The sequence below is a fragment of the Primulina tabacum genome, chromosome 8, assembly GCF_025594145.1.
Source record: "Primulina tabacum isolate GXHZ01 chromosome 8, ASM2559414v2, whole genome shotgun sequence".
Classification (NCBI taxonomy): domain Eukaryota; kingdom Viridiplantae; phylum Streptophyta; class Magnoliopsida; order Lamiales; family Gesneriaceae; genus Primulina; species Primulina tabacum.
This window is the reverse complement of record NC_134557.1, coordinates 34,759,081-34,777,987: the sequence shown is the minus strand read 5'-3', so window position 1 is coordinate 34,777,987 and position 18,907 is coordinate 34,759,081. Positions and strand designations below refer to the sequence as shown.

Genomic DNA, 18,907 nt, shown 5'->3' with positions numbered 1-18,907 from the left:
GAAGGAATACGAATGTGGGTTAATTGTATGTCTTTGACACACTCATTCGATTTATTAGGCTCAAAAGGGAATACTAAGGATATAAATGATGCATTGGGTAGGCTCGAAAGGTTCAAACGGCCCAAAGATCGCCTAAATCATCCCTAAGTCATTCTCCTCCGTATTTTCACCTCGAAAGATAATCAGACAAGTTCTAGATTGTTTTTTTTCTTTCTCTTTTTTTTCGATTTTTTTTTTATGAGCACACCTCTTGCCAATTCACAATTAATTCATATAAGTATGACTTAAAGTGCATAGATTGTGTCTCAAAATATGATACAAAACTAGTTTGTGCTCAAATCCTTCGGCTACAACTACAGCTCATCTCAATCAATTCTAGTTATGGTGTAATTTCTTGAGTGTTCAAAAATATTGAAAGTCAATTAGTGTATCATGTAATCACTAGTGCGGTTTCTCAAAGAATAACCAAAAAAAAAAAAAAAATCATGCTCGAGGATTAAACATTGAAGCACATGCTAAGTGTGGTGACGTGAAACAAACACAAATCAAATCTCCCCTACACTTTTTATTTACACTGTCCTCAGTGTCATGTCATTCAAAAAGAATATAAAATTTGGATGCAGAATGGCAAGAGAACACTTCCCTGACAGTGTTGCTTTAAATTCCACGGACTGTTACATGAGGATGGTAAAATTCCTCAGTGCTGGAAATCTTTTATTTCAACAGTTTAGCTTTTCCAGAATCTAAATCATATTCCTTCATTCTAATATTCCCTACACACACCAAAATCACAGAGGATTAAACTAACAAAATAAAAAAATAAAAATAAAAGATGAAACGACAGGAAATAAAATAAATCACTGGGTTGCCTCCCAGCAAGCGCTAAATTCATTGTCTATAGCTTGACTACGGAGAAGCATCCATCAAATAGCGGCTTCCGCCCATAGTAAATATCATACAATATTACATATGGGTCTTGATTATGTGTGCCCTCAAGCTTGGCATGATATTGACATTGTAAGCTCGTAGCTCCAACAACACTCGGCAAAAATTGATTATTAGGGGAAGAACAATCCAATCCATGATAAAGCTCGTAGAGGATGTAATATTCTTGAGTTTGCGTCGATAGAAATAAAGAATCTGCTGGTGGAATATATGTTAAAACCATATTTGAGTTCAAATCCTTCGCATTCTGTTCCTCTACATCTTCCAACTTCACTTCTGCCTCATCTTTGCGTAGGGATTGCTCATAGAATTCTTCTTCCTTCAGCTCAAGTACTTGTGGAAGATCAGATTCAGATGAAATTTCTACATGATTTGAATCACTCTCCAAACCTTTATTGTTTGAGTTGTCATCATTCACCCATGCCTGACTTAGTCATTAATTTATCAACAAAAATCGCTTCATTCTCTTGGTGGATTTCAGAAACTGGATGCAGTAGAAGCTCAATTTGTTCATCGATGAAACACAAAGAGTTGACCATCTTCTCCCACTAGGCCATGATTTGATCTAAATGTACACTACGCTCTTCTTGTGGCTCAAATGGTTGGTTTACAAAATCTGGGCAAAATTGTGGAGGATATTGGTGACTCCAACCATGCAGTGAAGGATCACAATGCCAGTGATAGTCGAAATCTGCCATATCATTTAACAAGTGCATCGCACTGTTGTAATTTCTATTAAATAAGTGACTACTAGTTGCCAAAGCTCCATAATTTACCCAACTTCTTGTTGCCTCATCCAAACAAAAATAGAAAATCTGAATAAGAGTGTAGTTTGACAAATCATGAAACCAAAAGTTGTTTGCCAGGTCATTGAATCTCCCACAAGCAGCATAGAATGGTTCCGAATATTGTTGGGCAAAATTTGTGAATACTCGCCGATGATCCATCTCGAAGTACCTAGCAATAAAATAAAAATAAATCAAATAAAATAGAAGAAAAAAAAGAATGATTCTTTTTTCGAAAAAAATGTCTAGTCTCAAATAAGTAATTTATTCTTATATTAAATAAATTAGTCCCCGGCAACGGCGCCAAAAACTTGACCGACGATTTCGGTTGGGAATAAATCTAGCAAGCGGACTAGGTAAAGTTATAATAAATGGATGATGAGTCCAAGTATCGATCTCACAGAGACTAATATTTAATTATTAGAATTTATATCACTTAACTTAAGCTAGACAAAATAAATAAAAAGATGATACTTGGATTATTAATCTAAACTTTAAATAAAATAATTGCAATTAAAAACGAGTGATTCAAATATCAAGGAGGGATTCAAATTCAAATAAATAACTAAGACACACAACGGTAACAAACTCTACTATATTGACACGTGTTAAAATTCAATTAATTATTTAATTCTTGACAATCACGGTGAAATCTCCAAATTTATTTGTTAAACGATTCCTCGAGTTAATAAACCTATTTAAATCTAACAGTCCAATTATTTCAAATTGAATTTAATTAGATCTAAATGCATTAAATCTTCGTGGAATTTCAGTTTTCACCTAAAACCGCACACTGAAACTGAATAATATTTCTAGTCAGTTTAACCATGTGTTGATGACGTCTTTGTTGCTGTATTTAACCAATCATCTTCCGATTCGTGATTAATCAACAGACATATAAATAGTTGATCAGGCTATTAACAAGAAATATTAAACTAACATCAATCAATAATTAAAATCAAGAAAAATAATATATTGAAAATAAACCAAATATCAAACAAAATATTGCTTGGCCCTATCTTGATCTTAGTCTAAATAAAATTACTCCATGAATTCAAAACAAAATTGCAAAGTCATATTTAAGTTCATAGTAGAAAACAAAATTAAGGATGAGTGAAGGGAATTCTCAGTGATTTGTGGCGTGTGATGAGGAATTCCTCCAGTTTTTGCCTTTGTCTTCTTCCATGTTTCTTTTCTCTTCTTCCTCCCTGGTGTTGTCTTCCGTGTAGTCTTCTGTTCTGCACTTTTGTCTTCTTTCCTCTACATCTCTCTTCTTTTCTCTCACTGTTCAGGTCTCTGTACACTTTTGTCTCTCTCTTCCTCCTTGGTGTTGTGCCTCTCTCTTCCGCGCTGATTTTTTCTCTTTTTGCGCCTCCTTTTTCTGCTCACGTACGCTACCTTTCATAATTATTCATGGGCCTCATCCTTTAAATCTTTGAAGCTCTTCTCATGTTTAAAATTGTAGATAATATTTTATTTTTCAATTTTGAGGCTTCCTCTATCAATATCTGCACAGATTTTCTTCCAAAATTTCAACATTATCAAGGAATAAAATATAAGAATATTTTATTTCCTTCCTCTTGGTATTTTGTTGCTTTTGAAGTCTTTCAAGATCATATTATTTCCCAAATTATGCATTTTTTCCTCTTCTATTCAAATCTACAATCATTATAAACTTAATTAAGATAAGCACAAAATTAGGGATAATAATTCTAGATAAGCACAAATATTATAAAATAGAATCCCTAAAATATCTATAAGATTTGGGCTTATCAATCCCCCCACACTTAACATTTGTTTGTCCTCGAACAAATCAACGAATAAAAACGTAACAGAGGAATATTCAATGATTCACCACAAAAATGTCACAATCAACACTTTTCAACCTACCAAATTCCGTCACACTCAATCAAAAGATCACACCTCGAAGATCATAAAATTCACTTTCGTTGCAACTTCAAAACTCAAGCATTCACTAGAAAAGATCAAGATAATTAGACGTGTGTAGTGTGGAAGTCAAAACTCATATTCCTCAAAGGTGTTTTAGTTCAAGGAGTGCTCATATTTTTTTTTATTTTTAGAAACTCTCCATAAGCTTATCTTTCATACCTGATACGAATCTGACCTGGTGTTACGTGCTAATAGTTGAAAGGAGGTATAAGATGCGTTGTTGCCTCGGACTTTCAAACTTGATTGTGATTAAAGATAATGAATCAAGCATATTCAAGCAAGTGGTGGAGTTGCCCGAAGGACCTATAACGAGGGGACGTAGCAAGAAGTTTAAAGAAGCACTTCAAGGATTCATGGTGAGCTACCAAGGAAGTTCAACAAATGGGGTGTCTAAATTAGAAGAGCTTGGGGAACATGGACACAATAATGGAAGTGTTTGGAATTTCATTCAAGTGATAAAAGACCATGAATACAGCAACTTACACGCACCCGCGCAAGAAAGAAGCACAGCCGCGCGCATTAAGCAGCACTAGGCGCGCCACCGCGCCACAAGTGGGCGCAGCCGCGCGCCCATGCGCGCGCCACCGCTGCGTAAAACCCGCGCCACCGCGCGATGATCATGCGCAGCCGCGCACCCTGTCGTGTAGAATTTGTTCACAACTTTCTTTATGACTTTTTACACTACTTTTTCATGTTTTATTGATTATATAATGATTGTATGAGACCATGAACGAACCAATTGAGATTGATAAGAAATATTTTGAGGTTTTCTCTCAATTCTCAAGGCTTTTAAAGCTTTGTTCATTACCAAATCAAACTTATCAAAGATTGCATCTTTGTGGCGTTTGTCGATTGTTTTCGCACGGATTGTCAAAACAAGTTCTTTGAAAGTTCGTATGAAATTCGATTGTTATTATCGTTGATATTTGTTGCTAAGTGTTAATCGCTTAGAGGTGAATATCACAAATCGTTGCTTGTTTCCAAAGATCGGGACAACCTAATCGATCCTTGTTCGTTATTGAATTGAGGGCGCGATTCTAGTTAATTGTGTTTGCTTCTCATTCGTACGAGGATTCGTATCATTTGGTATCAGAGCTTTTGGTTCTCTTTGATTCAAGTAAGTTATCGTTGCTATTTTCAGATCTGTTTAAAATTTCGTTTTGTTCTCAGATCTGTGTTATCCTTTCGTTGCTATTTTCAGATCTGTCTAAAAAAAATTTGTTCTGTTCTCAGATCTGTGTTAACTTTTCGTTTTTATTTTCAGATCTTTCTAAAATTTTGTTCTGTTTTCAGATCTGTGTTATACTTTTGTTTCTGTTTTCAGATACGTGTTATCCTTTGTATTGTTGTAAGATCTGCTTTATTCTAGTGTTCTTTGTTTTGCGCAGTCCAAGTGAGACCGTTGCGAGTGTCCACGAGTTGAATCTTGTTAGTTTGATATACAAGTACAAAGCTTGAGCACATCTTAGAGAGAACTATCAAATTCGAGTGAAAATACTTGAGTGCGAGCAGTTATTTCTTTGGAGTGACCAGTGAGTATTTTGTAGTGAGGAAAAAAAAAAGAGAAAAAAAAAGGAGAGTCGAGTGAATTTTCATTGGAGTGACCAGTGAGGATTCGTGGTGAGGAAACTTATCTTTTATTTTTTTTATACTAACCTTTTCTTGCAGGTATAATGATTGACGATCGTAAATTTCAATTAATGTTAGGAGGGTTGGATAAAATGTGGGATAAGGAGTTTAAGCCTCTACGAAAAAAATATAGGAGGTGCGAAGAAGAGGAAACATTAAATGGGTATCTTGATGGGGATAGACGAGTTAGTAGATTTGGAAAGAATAGAGCGTCGCATTTGGATAGGGATGATGATATGTGATGTGAGGAAGATAAAGGATTTGGCATAAGAGGTGAACGTGGTTTGCATGGGGAGTCGTTGATATCCACGTGGAGGACAAGCTTGGAAGAGAAACTCATTGCTAGGCCAAAGAATGAGTCGAGAATTGAAGCTAGCAAATATGAATATCAAGGTACAAATAAAAACTCAAATTCTAGTACTTGTGATATTATATGTTGGTGTTTAGAAATTGGTCATGATATCAGTCAATATCCACGTGATAAGGTGGTCATAGTAGAATCATCTGTTGAGCCTGAATCTGATGTTGTTGCTGAACCTGAATATGAAGTTGAGGTTGGGGAGATTGAGGATGATAATACTACGCTGGTTCTTGACACGAGTGTTGAGCAGTATGTGGTAGGAGGTGAATTGATACATGATGGTACTTCACTAGTTGATAATACGAGTACTGTTAAACAAAACCTTGTGGACAGTGAATCATTGAGTGGTGAAGAAGTTTCTATTTTGTCTACCATGGGAGAGGAGAGTAGGCAAGGAAAAGTTATTATACATAAATTCGTTGAGCAACGAAATACTTCATTTGTTCAATTAAATCCAATTGTTGTTCTTGAGAATCAATTGAAATTCCTTGAGTTGAGCGAAAAAGAAATTAAAATGGCCGAAAGAAAGAGAGAACAAAAGAGTGAGATGACCATAGAAAAGAAAGAAGAGAGAAAAGAACAAGAAAAAGAGGCCAAAGAAAATAAAAAGAAAAAGAACTTTATGGCCCAAAAGAGTGAGATGGAGAGATGTTTATTTTTGCATAAACCCTTTCATGTACCTTTGTACAAAGTGGTTTATTGTTATGGTGATGATATAGCCGGTTCAATTTCGAGCATTGCTATTTCTTATTTGCAGGTTCTTGGGGTTGTCATGCCAAGAAGACAAGTGAGTCTTACTAAAGGGAGAACCCAAGGGTCTGAGCCTCGAGAATACAAGTACCATCGCGATGAGGTAAGGTTAGTTGCCAACACAACAACCATGAGGTATGACTTTCGTCCTTATCTTAATTCTTTGATGTATCATTTTCCAAAGCTTGGAGAATGTGTTGCAAATGTGGTGGTTAAGGGGTCGGATGTAAATTTATCCTTATTCCTAGATTGTTATGAATTTGAGACCATGGATGAATTGCATGCACCTACTATGAATTTTGATGTCTCACTATTTACTAAGTTGATGAGGTTTGCTTGTTACAATGGTTTATATACATTAGATTTAGATTTTTGTGATGAGATGAGATATTGCATCGATAGTACATGGGACATGTCCTATTTCCGTGATTTATATTTGATTGGTGATGGTTGTGAAGATTACATGGATAATACATTTAGTGTGTTATATTTGCATGATTTATGTTGGTTTGATGATGGTTTTGAGAGGTGCAAGGATGAACATGATTATTTCTTTATTCATGATGAATGTATGTGTAAAGAGAATAAATTTTTCATTCCATATTCATTGCATAAGATAATTGTTATTCCTAGTGAGCTATGGATTGTACACGTGTATGAATTTTATTTTTGTGTTAACTAGGTCTAAGAAGGGGAGAAATCTGATCTTTGTGATAGTTAATGATATCTTATCATTTGATGTCACTCGTCAATTGGTGTATGTTGAGGTTGTTACATTGACAGTGAAGGCAACCATGGAGTTAGGGCTCAAAGCATTGAAGGAGCACGTGGGCAATAGCACCTGCAAACTTGATCCTGAAGGTAAGCATGTTGGTCATATAAATTTTGTTATTACTAACTTGTTTCGTTTTTGTGTAGGTAGACAAGATTTGAGGACAAATCTTTTTGAAGAAGGGGAATATAATACGAATCTGACCGGGTGTTACGTGCTAATGGTTGAAAGGAGGTTTAAGATGCGTTGTTGCCTCGGACTTTCAAACTTGATTGTGATTAAAGATAATGAATCAAGCATATTCAAGCAAGTGGTGGAGTTGCCCGAAGGACCTATAACGAGGGGACGTAGCAAGAAGTTTAAAGAAGCACTTCAAGGATTCATGGTGAGCTACCAAGGAAGTTCAACAAATGGGGTGTCTAAATTAGAAGAGCTTGGGGAACATGGACACAATAATGGAAGTGTTTGGAATGTCATTCAAGTGATAAAAGACCATGAATACAGCAACTTACACGCACCCGCACAAGAAAGACGCGCAGCCGCGCGCATTAAGCAGCACTAGGCGCGCCACCGCGCCACAAGTGGGCGCAGTCGCGCGCCCATGCGCGCGCCACCGCGCGTAAAACCTGCGCCACCGCGCGCCTGGACAGAATCTCGCGCGCCACCGCGCGATGATCATGCGCAGCCGCGCGCCCTGCCGTGTAGAATTTGTTCACAACTTTCTTTATGACTTTTTACACTACTTTTTCATGTTTTATTGATTATATAATGATTGTATGAGACCATAAACGAACCAATTCAGATTGATAAGAAATATTTTGAGGTTTTCTCTCAATTCTCAAGGCTTATAAAGCTTTGTTCATTACCAAATCAAACTTATCAAAGATTGCATCTTTGTGGCGTTTGTCGATTGTTTTCGCACGGATTGTCAAAACAAGTTCTTTGAAGGTTCGTATGAAATTCGATTGTTATTATCATTGATATTTGTTGCTAAGTGTTAATCGCTTAGAGGTGAATATCACAAATCGTTGCTTGTTTCAAAAGATCGGGACAACCTAATCGATCCTTGTTCGTTTCTGAATTGAGGGCGCGATTCTAGTTAATCGTGTTTGGTTTTCATTCGTACGAGGATTCGTATCAATACCTTTCTCCACTAAATGTTGGAGGAATATGACTCGGTCAATAGGTCTTTTCAAGCTTATAATGTTAGGTCACGGCTCACGGCTACAATAAAGGTAGGGAAATTCAAAATGAGAGAAATAAACAATTTAATCATGCAGCGCATTCTTTCATCTTCTATCTTCCTTGCCTTATTGAATTTCATCATTCCTCCACCTAATTTTTTCATCTTCCTTGTACTTTCGTTCATATTCCCCCATTTTTTTTCTCTTCCTCCTGCTTTTTTTCAATCTTCAATAGCATTCCTTTTTAGTTTTTTCAATCACTACATCATACAACATTCCTTCCTTCTTCCTTTTTTTTCTCATTATATATATATATATTTTTCATCAATCCTCTTCCCTTTCTTCATGATTTTTTTCTTCAAACTCCTCCAATTTTTCTTATCAATTATTAACACATGGGAGTTATTGAAAATTTTACATCGGTAAAGGCGTTTATTTCTCTCAAAATTAAGGTAGAGGATAGTGTATGAGCTAAAATTGGGTAGTTGATGTGGAATTTTGAAGGAATACGAATGGGGGATAATTGTATGTCTTTGACACACTCCATTCGATTTATTGGGCTGAAAATGGAATACTAGGGATATGAATTATGCATTGGGTAGGCTCGAAAGGTTCAAACGATCCAAAGATCGCCTAAATCATCCCTAAGTCATTCTCCTCCGTATTTTCGCCTCGAAAGATAATCAGACAAGTTCTAGATTGTTTTTTTTCTTTCTCTTTTTTTTCGATTTTTTTTTATGAGCCCACCTCTTGCCAATTCACAATTAATTCATATAAGTATGACTTAAAGTGCATAGATTGTGTCTCAAAATATGATACAAAACTAGTTTGTGCTCAAATCCTTCGGCTACAACTACAGCTCATCTCAATCAATTCTAGTTATGATGTAATTTCTTGAGTGTTCAAAAATATTGAAAGTCAATTAGTGTATCATGTATTCACTAGTGCGGTTTCTCAAAGAATAACCAAAAAAAAAATTTCATGCTCGAGGATTAAACATTGAAGCACATGCTAAGTGTGGTGACGTGAAACAAACACAAATCAAATCCCCCCACACTTTTTATTTACAATGTCCTCAGTGTCATGTCATTCAAAAAGAATATAAAATTTGGATGCAGAATAGCAAGAGAATACTTCCCTGACAGTGTTGCTTTAAATTCCACGGACTGTTACATGGGGATGGTAGAATTCCTCAGTGCTGGAAATCTTTTATTTCAACAGTTTAGCTTTTCCAGAATCTAAATCATATTCCTTCATTCCAATATTCCCTACACACACCAAAATCACAGAGGATTAAACTAACAAAATAAAAAAATAAAAATAAAAGATGAAACGACAGGAAATAAAATAAATCACTGGGTTGCCTCCCAGCAACCGCTAAATTCATTGTCTATAGCTTGACTACGGAGAAGCATCCATCAAATAGCGGCTTCCGCCCATAGTAAATATCATACAATATTACATATGGGTCTTGATTATGTGTACCCTCAAGCTTGGCATGATATTTACATTGTAAGCTCGTCGCTCCAACAACACTCGGCAAAAATTGATTATTAGGGGAAGAACAATTCAATCCATGATAATGCTCGTAGAGGATGTAATATTCTTGAGTTTGCGTCGATAGAAATAAAGAATCTGCTGGTGGAATATATGTTAAAACCATATTTGAGTTCAAATCCTTCGCCTTCTGTTCCTCTACATCTTCAGACTTCACTTCTGCCTCATCTTTGCGTAGGGATTGCTCATAGAATTCTTCTTCCTTCAGCTCAAGTACTTGTGGAAGATCAGATTCAGATGAAATTTCTACATTATTTGAATCACTCTCCAAACCTTTATTGTTTGAGTTGTCATCATTCACCCATGCCTGATTGGTCATTAATTTATCAGCAAAAATCGCTTCATTCTCTTGGCGGATTTCAGAAACTGGATGCAGTAGAAGCTCAATTTGTTCATCGATGAAACACAAAGAGTTGACCATCTTCTCCCACTGGGCCATGATTTGATCTAAATGTACACTACGCTCTTCTTGTTGCTCAAATGGTTGGTTTACAAAATCTGGGCAAAATATTGGAGGATATTGGTGACTCCAACCATGCAGTGAAGGATCACAATGCCAGTGGTAGTCGAAATCTGCCATATCATTTAACAAGTGCATCGCACTGTTGTAATATCGATCACACGGACACTAATATTTAATTACTAGAATTTATATCACTTAACTTAAGCTAGACAAAATAAATAAAAAGATGATACTTGGATTATTAATCTAAACTTTAAATAAAATAATTGCAATTAAAAACGAGGGATTCAAATATCAAGGAGGGATTCAAATTCAAATAAATAACTAAGACACATAACGGTAACAAACTCTACTATATTGATACGTGTTAAAATTCAATTAATTATTTAATTCTTGACAATCACGGTGAAATCCTCAAATTTATTTGTTAAACGATTCCTCGAGTTAATAAACCTATTTAAATCTAACAGTCCAATTATTTCAAATTGAATTTAATTAGATCTAAATGCATTAAATCTTCGTGGAATTTCAGTTTTCACCTAAAACCGCACACTGAAACCGAATACTATTTCTAGTCAGTTTAACCATGTGTTGATGACGTCTTTGTTGCTGTATTTAACCAATCATCTTCCGATTCGTGATTAATCAACAGACATATAAATAGTTGATCAGGCTATTAACAAGAAATATTAAACTAACATCAATCAATAATTAAAATCAAGAAAAATAATATATTAAAAATAAACCAAATATCAAACAAAATATTGTTTGGCCCTATCGTGGTCTTAGTCTAAATAAAATTACTCCATGAATTCAAAACAAAATTGCAAAGTCATATTTAAGTTCATAGAAGAAAACAAAATTAAGGATGAGTGAAAGAAATTCTCAGTGATTTGTGGCGTGTCATGAGGAATTCCTCTAGTTTTTGCCTCTGTCTTCTTCCATGTTTCTTTTCTCTTCTTCCTCCCTGGTGTTGTCTTCCTATGTAGTCTTCTGTTCTGCACTTTCTGTCTTCTCTCCTTTACCTCTCTCTTCTTTTCTCTCAATGTTCATGTCTCTGTACACTTTTGTCTCTCTCTTCCTCCTTGGTGTTGTGCCTCTCTCTTCCGCGCTGATTTTTTCTCTTTTTGCGCCTCCTTTTTCTGCTCACGTACGCTACCTTTCATAATTCTTCATGGGCCTCATCCTTTAAATCTTTGAATGTTTAAAATTGTAGATAATATTTTATTTTTCAATTTTGAGGCTTCCTCTCTCAATATCTGCACAGATTTTCTTCCAAAATTTCAACATTATCAAGGAATAAAATATAAGAATATTTTATTTCCTTCTTCTTGGTATTTTGTTGTTTTTGAAGTCTTTCAAAATCATATTATCTCCCAAATTATGCATTTTTTCCTCTTCTATTCAAATCTACAATCATTATAAACTTAATTAAGATAAGCACAAAATTAGGGATAATAATTCTAGATAAGCACAACTATTATAAAATAGAATCTCTAAAATCTCTATAAGATTTGGGGTTATCAATGACTCTGTCATCCAGCGATGTTCGCATCATAGGCAGTCATCATAAACATCGGATATCTAGTAAATCCGCTATTGATTCAATCCATTCAATGACCATGAAAATTGGTCATAACAACAAAAATTTAATGTACACTACACATAAAAAACAGAAGTATTCATTTCCGCTCTCATACAAACTGCAACAACAAATGTTCAATCCATCCAAATGCAAAATTTACAGGTTCATTTTTACAGCATATGGAAGCCTTACTTGGGTTCCAACTTCGAAGGGAGATTACCAGCACTGTAAGAGAAAATACTTTCATTGCTATAAAGATTATCTTGACTTTTGCTCGCCCCTTCATAACTCGTTGATGATGATGTGGATTCGACATTAGGATTCAAACCTGACATTTCCATAATATGTTCTATCTCTTTAACCACTTCACTCATAGGGGGCCTGCTTTCGCCTGATTCGTGAACACATCTCAAAGCCAGGTCAACAAACTTTTCGAGACTTCTTGGTGGCATGCTGAAAGCAATAATTGGGTCGAGAAGGCCCTGAAGGTTGTACATATCCTTAGTTTTGTCCATCCTTAGCTTCACTTCCCGAACAATGTATTTCCCTTTGTCAATAGGAGTTCTTGCAGTTAGAAGTTCTAATAGCAATACCCCAAAGCTATATACGTCGCTATTTTTGGTCAATTGTTGTGTCATATAGTATTCAGGATCCAAGTATCCCTGATTTAAGAAACAAAATATAAACGGTCAATGGACTTCTCCATTCTTGTTCTTCTCCGTCCTTGTTTTAGTCACTTTTCTGATTGAGCATTTAGATATGTCTACAACAAAAAAATCAAGAACCAACAGACTGGCCTTCATATCTACGTGACATTTTTTAGTTCTAGAGAGTGATTTGTTTACTAACCATTGTGCCTTTAACTTGAGTGGAAACATGACCCTTTTCAGGATCACCTATAGGCTTAGAGAGACCAAAATCTGCTACTTTAGCATTCATTCGTTCGTCTAGTAATATATTGTTTGATTTGATATCCCTGTGTATGATGGGTGGATCCGCGAGGTCGTGCAGATATTGCAACCCTCGTGATGCTCCAAGAGCTATTCGAAGTCTCCTCATCCAATCTAATCTGATCCCATTCTTCCCTGTAAAGAGTTGCATTAATCAACACACCACTTGAGATGCTCCATGGAAACTTGTACACCCTTTCCATGTGTTTCAAATATTTCCTCATTTAGTTTGGAATCTAATCTAACTTCAAGTTTAGAAGTGAAAAATATTTTACATTTTAGGAGACTCCAAATTGTGTGGAGTTTTGCCCCTTTAATGGTTCCATGACAAGAAATTTTTTACATATTGCACGAGTCTCAAAATCCTCAAAAGATGTGTGACACCAAATGTTACTTTTCTTTAGAAGTACCTGAGAGACCGTCCTTCAACGTGCCATTTGCAATATATTCATACACTAGCAACTGTTCACCTTGCTCGAAACAAAAACCCACGAGAGAGACAACATTCTTGTGATGTACCCTCGAGAGAAGCTCGATCTCAGTTTTGAACTCCAAACCACCCTGCATTGATCCTTGCCGAGCCCTTTTAATAGCAACCAATTGTCCATGAGATAGAGTTCCCCTATAAACCTGAGAAATGAATGGAAATTTAGAACAATGCCGAAAACAAGATTTGAAAGTGCCTAACTTCAAATAAAAAAGAATCCCAAATGATTATATTAGAGGAAGGAATGTTGTCATAAAATTAACCTTTCCATATCCACCAGTTCCAATATCATTGGTTTCTGAGAAGTTATTTGTGCCTTTTTTAAGTTCTTCAAATGACAAACATTTTGCTCCTTTAACCTGAGGGACTCCACCACTATCTGTATTTGGGTTCCAGGATGCTGCATTTATGAAAAAGATTGTCACACTTCTGGGAGATATAAAATTAACAGAAGTTAAGGCAAGATGATTTGAAACATACCGAAAGGATCGCTCTTTTTGCCTGCCATTTCAGCCCTTCTCTTCTGAAAGAGAGCATAAATTCCTGCAAGGAGTAACAGCAAAAAGAGGACTGATCCACCGGCTGCTGCTGCAATTATAATTTTATTGCTTGATGAATTATGCGACCCCCTGGTCAAGCCTGAAGGATGAAAAGAAAATCCACATAAAAACATAATTTTTATCTTTCATCATATTTTACAATTCTTAATGTTGTTCACCAGTTAACCTGCAAAGTATTCATAGCTGTTGGCATTGAAATAAAATGGTCCGAATTCATGTGGTGGCTTGAAAGTTTGATTGCTTAGTACAAATCCAATTCTAGAAATCCCTGTTCTATTGAAATATTCTTGGTCCGATGGAAAAACTTGAAGATTCAATATAAGGTAGTCATCCATATTTTTTGTTGGATTACTTAAAGAAACTGAATCCACCGGAAGACCCCCAGTCCCGAATGCAAGCATCAGTTTCTGGTGGAGAAGTTCATAAAGAGATGTGTTTCCAAAGCTGGAGAACAAAGGAGCTCTGAAAACAAGGTCCCCTGTGTAGGGATATGCACATTTGCATTTTGGGCTTGAAATTTGAGCCAACGCGCAGCTAGACGGTACACAATTTTCTGTTGGTGTTGAGTATGAAGTGCTCGGCTGTCTAGTAGTGGTGCAGTAAGTCTCGGTTCCGCCTTCATCACACACTGGGTTACCCAAAAGTCTGTATATCAATTAAAACACAAAAGGGAAAAAAACGGTGTTAAAAGGAGAATGAATGTTCTCCTGATATTACCATTGCTTCATAGAACGAATGTAAACAACGAAAGTGTGTTGTTTGAATGTGGTGTACATTATTTGAATATTGTAACCAGGTCGTTGAGTAAAGGAATCAACAAAGTTGTTTCTTAAATCAATCATCTGTAGTTGGCTGCTATAATTGGAGCCAATATTCAAGGTACCGTTGACACGATTGTTCTTCAACGAGCTGAAGGAAAAAAGTATTGCACAAGATCAATACCGAGGAAATGTAGAAACTAGAGCCATGCAGATGAAATAAGACATCACAATGATCAGAATTCACTAACATAGTTTGCAACTGAGAGATGCTAAACATGGAAACGGGAAGTTGCCCTTGAATTCGTGTGTCATCCATAATCCTACAAGTTCAGTTACTATATCAAGCTCGTGCTATCATTACGAAAAGCTCTCTGCAGGAAGAGATAGAGAGTGAGTAGTACAGTGTCGTTAAGGACGGTAAAGAAGAAAACCATGGTGGAATGTCCGTTGCATCAAAAGAATTATTGCTCAAGTCCCTGCAATAATATGGTTAATCATTGTATATTTAACACCACTTTCTACATTTGGCCCATGCTTTGTAGTAGCATATCAAACTCAAGATGGATTGATTTATAAGCTCCTTAACAGGAGTTTGGCTTACACGGTGTGGAGCACTACCATGCCACTGAGATCAGGTAAAGGTCCAGTCAACTGATTGTTTGACAGAAACCTGAAATGTGAACAGAACATGTTTATTTACCTACATATTTGATGCTATAGCGAATGGTCCATTCATGGAAAAAGAAACAAGCATCAAACACTCATTTCTTTGCTGCTTACAGCGACTGAACATTGGTGAGGTTGTTCATGTTTTCTGGAACAGAACCACTTAGACCATTCCTATCGAGCCGTCTATTAAAAACAAAGAATAATTTATTCGAACGGCACCCATGAAACACTTCTTCAATAGATTGTTTAGTGTTTTACTTACACCACCTCCAGAGATGATGTAAGCCCAAGAGTGGGAGGGATGCTTCCAGTTAGTTGATTGTTTTCAAGAAGCCTGTTCAAATAAACATTAAGAGAACAATAATCGGATAAATGTTAGGTTAAATTTCATTTTTTACATAAAAACTCCGGTTGAGCGGCATTAGACTAGTCTATTTAAATAAATCAGAGAGTCAATAACTGCTAATGACATACAAAATCCAAAGCATGCTAAATAGAATGGATATATCCTTCTTTGGTAACCATTTACTCTGCTATAATGGATTAAAATCATGCCGAAAGATAAGTTGGTAGAAGTAAATATACAAGTTTCAATGTATGTAATGAGATTAAACAGGTTAGAAGTACTTACAAATGTATAAGACTAAAATTTGAGCTAAATAGCTTGGATGGTATTTCACCAGATAGCTGATTATTCCCAAAATGACTGCGGAAAATGGAACAATTTGACTTAAGATACCATTACTCCATGTCAAACTGGTAAAATCAGTTTAGAGAATATGCTTACAAGTGTTTCGTGCGCACGAGCATATCAAGACCAGGTGTGGTTCCGTTAGAGACCGGGATGGTTCCAGTAATCTTGTTATCAGCTATATCCAGCCAAAGTAGACGTGATAAATATCCAATGGAAGGTGGTATGTCACCAATGAAGTTGTTCGAATTCAGAGACCTTCGTATGACATGAAGAAGAAAAATGGATTACGAATCCAACAAAGAAACAAATTATTGGCGAAATAAATTGTTTGAACTTTAATGTAACATTGCTTGACCAAGAGTACAGTTATACAGGTATACGGAAAAGTCCAGAATCCTTACAGGTAAACCAGCTTTTGAAGAGATCCGATCGACGGTGGTATAGGACCAGAAAATCCGCAGCTAACTAGTATTCTGCAATGCATGTAACAAATTTCTTAAAATGGGAGAAATATGTGCATCAGCTGGAGACTAAAATGCATGAAAGATTTCCTTACAAGCTCGTTAAGTTCTTCAAGTTCTCTAACGATGAAGGAAGTGGTCCAGTCATTTCTTTGTTGAATGACAGATCCCTATAAAATAGGAGCTTACAATCAGGCAATGCAGATACACATACATCTGCATCCAATTATAGGAATATTAAGAAGAAACATTATACTGTTTCAATTATGAATCCCTTGAAACCAAATGGGCTTAAAAATTTAATTGAATTGGCATCAAGCTACCAATATCCATTCCTGCGTACAAATCTATATAATGACATGGCAAGATATCTCAAATTCAAGAACACTGATAACTACAACACTTCTTGCAATCTATAGCTACAGTTGTTGTTCATGTTCTCTCAGAATTTCACCACTAGCAAATGATGTGAATTCTTTTGTCCACCACCTTCATCAAAACGAATTTGTAAAATTGAAGTTCAAAAAGAAAGAAACCTACAGGATCTGCAACTCGGATAGTCCAACAATGTCTGATGTTAGCTCACCACTCAAATTGATGCTTGCCAATGTGCTGTAATTGGATATTCAGGTGAAAGTAAGAAACATGTAATGTGTTACTAGTCTCTTTTATTCCCTGTATACATAACAAAACATTATTGATTTACATGGAGACAACACGATCCTCTGTGCAGCTAATTCCATCCCAGCCATCTCCACAAGGATCAGCCCCGGACCAGTTGGGCGGTACATTCGTCCATTGATCTCTCAGAGCATTTAGAGCAGCAGCTGCATCACAGATTTGTAAGTAATATTTGCAAAATTCAAACCAAAAAGCGGCCTCAACACTGATTACTAAAGGACTCCATTTTTTATGTAGCTATTCTTGAGAGGGTACTTGGTTAGTGAAACTTGAAGAACTGATACTAATAAAGCCAATATGAATGGACTAGACAAAACAAAACGATTGATAAAAAAGTCCTTGATTCTTAAATGAAACACCCAGGTAGCACTTTCAAGACCATGAAATTCAAATCTAACCATACTCGATTGCATCAAACATCGAATTTATATTCAACTTCGTCTCCATATGAAATAAGAAACACGAGGAGCAAGAAAAAATTAACAGCCACGTTGAATTTTCAGTAGACTACCATGGTAAACCATATCAACAAATTTCTACTTAGTTTTCTTTCGAACCTATAAATATGCTTAGGATTGTTTATACTTCAAGTAAGTGGCATCCTTTATCCTTACTTGTTCCACACTTAGGCAATATGTCAGATAAAATCCCAAAATAAAAGAACTCCATTCTTTGAAAAGCCGAAGCCACAATTGCTCATCTTGTGCAGATAGCTATTCTGCTGTATGCAATTTAATCCAACCTATAATATGAACATGTAACACTTGCACTAATTCGATAGTAACTCTTTCCTGGATCAACTGTTCAAATACGTTGTCTTTTCCCTCAAACTACCAATATCAACCAATAGGCCAAACAGAATCATAAAATGGAATGTAATAGAACTAAACAAGAAAAGGGAACCTTCTTGAAGACGAAGATTATACTTACAATCATCTGGATTTGTCAATGCTCCTATTGTTAAAACCTGAACTAAAGCAACCAGCAAAGACAGATGGATTCTCCACATCATAATCGATCGATCTAAAGAAAACCACACAACTTCACATATTTCAAAGAACACTCCCTCAAATCAGAAGAAATAAAAACAGACTAGAAATGAAGTTTCTCTAAAGGTGATTTTGTTATATCCGAAACACAAAAATAACCAGGGATGGCTCTAGCTCAGTGCAAATTTTCATTTTATATGACCTTTGTCCAATAATAATTTGGGAGGGCCCAATCAATTTACTACTTCATGTGGACATATTCAAAATGAAGATATATATGAAATTAGTGTATGCACTGCATTTATTACACTTGTTCATGTAGATGCATAAGCTCAGACAGAGATTAAATCAGGAGATTAGTGGGAAAAATATTGAATCCTTGATACAACTTTCACAAAGTTGGCCACATTTAAAAAGAACCCATAAAATTATGCAAAATATCATTCTCTTGAAATTAACTTCCGATGTCATTTTCAGAGGAAACAGTAATCACAGTGCATTAAATAACTAATAAATAAAAATCTCCACTAGTCTTGAGCTGCATGTGCAAATGGGTAGAGAATGTGCACTCACATATTATGATATAATAATAATAATAATAATAATAATAATAATGATAATAATAATAATAATGATAATGATAATAATAATAATAATGATACTGACTACGGAAG

At 35.8% G+C, this 18,907-nt stretch overlaps 1 protein-coding gene across 1 annotated transcript; it reads right to left on the bottom strand.

Annotated features, from left to right (window-relative positions):
- Nucleotides 1-11,979: 11,979 nt before the first annotated feature.
- LOC142553950 (leucine-rich repeat receptor protein kinase HPCA1-like) lies at nt 11,980-18,622 on the bottom strand. The gene is made up of 19 exons (XM_075664518.1): nt 18,175-18,622; nt 17,270-17,390; nt 17,104-17,175; nt 16,659-16,733; nt 16,504-16,575; nt 16,196-16,357; nt 16,040-16,114; nt 15,671-15,742; nt 15,520-15,591; nt 15,341-15,409; nt 15,141-15,215; nt 14,988-15,059; nt 14,753-14,887; nt 14,145-14,623; nt 13,899-14,057; nt 13,682-13,818; nt 13,342-13,561; nt 12,831-13,066; nt 11,980-12,643 (listed from the first exon to the last, which is right to left on the bottom strand). Exons 1-19 carry the CDS (start codon nt 18,254-18,256, stop codon nt 12,170-12,172), a joined length of 2,859 nt encoding a protein of 952 aa, XP_075520633.1. The 5' UTR covers nt 18,257-18,622; the 3' UTR covers nt 11,980-12,169.
- Between the last annotated feature and the right edge of the window lie 285 nt (nt 18,623-18,907).

Bases quoted from the DNA above. Each gene is read 5' to 3' on its own strand.
- LOC142553950 (XM_075664518.1), bottom strand. From the start codon at position 18,256: ATGATGTGGAGAATCCATCTGTCTTTGCTGGTTGCTTTAGTTCAGGTT. The intron at 17,176-17,269 runs GTAAATCAATAA...ATCCAATTACAG, and splicing joins GAGGATCGTGTTGTCTCCAT to CACATTGGCAAGCATCAATT. The intron at 16,358-16,503 runs GTAAGGATTCTG...TGTCATACGAAG, and splicing joins CTTCAAAAGCTGGTTTACCT to GTCTCTGAATTCGAACAACT.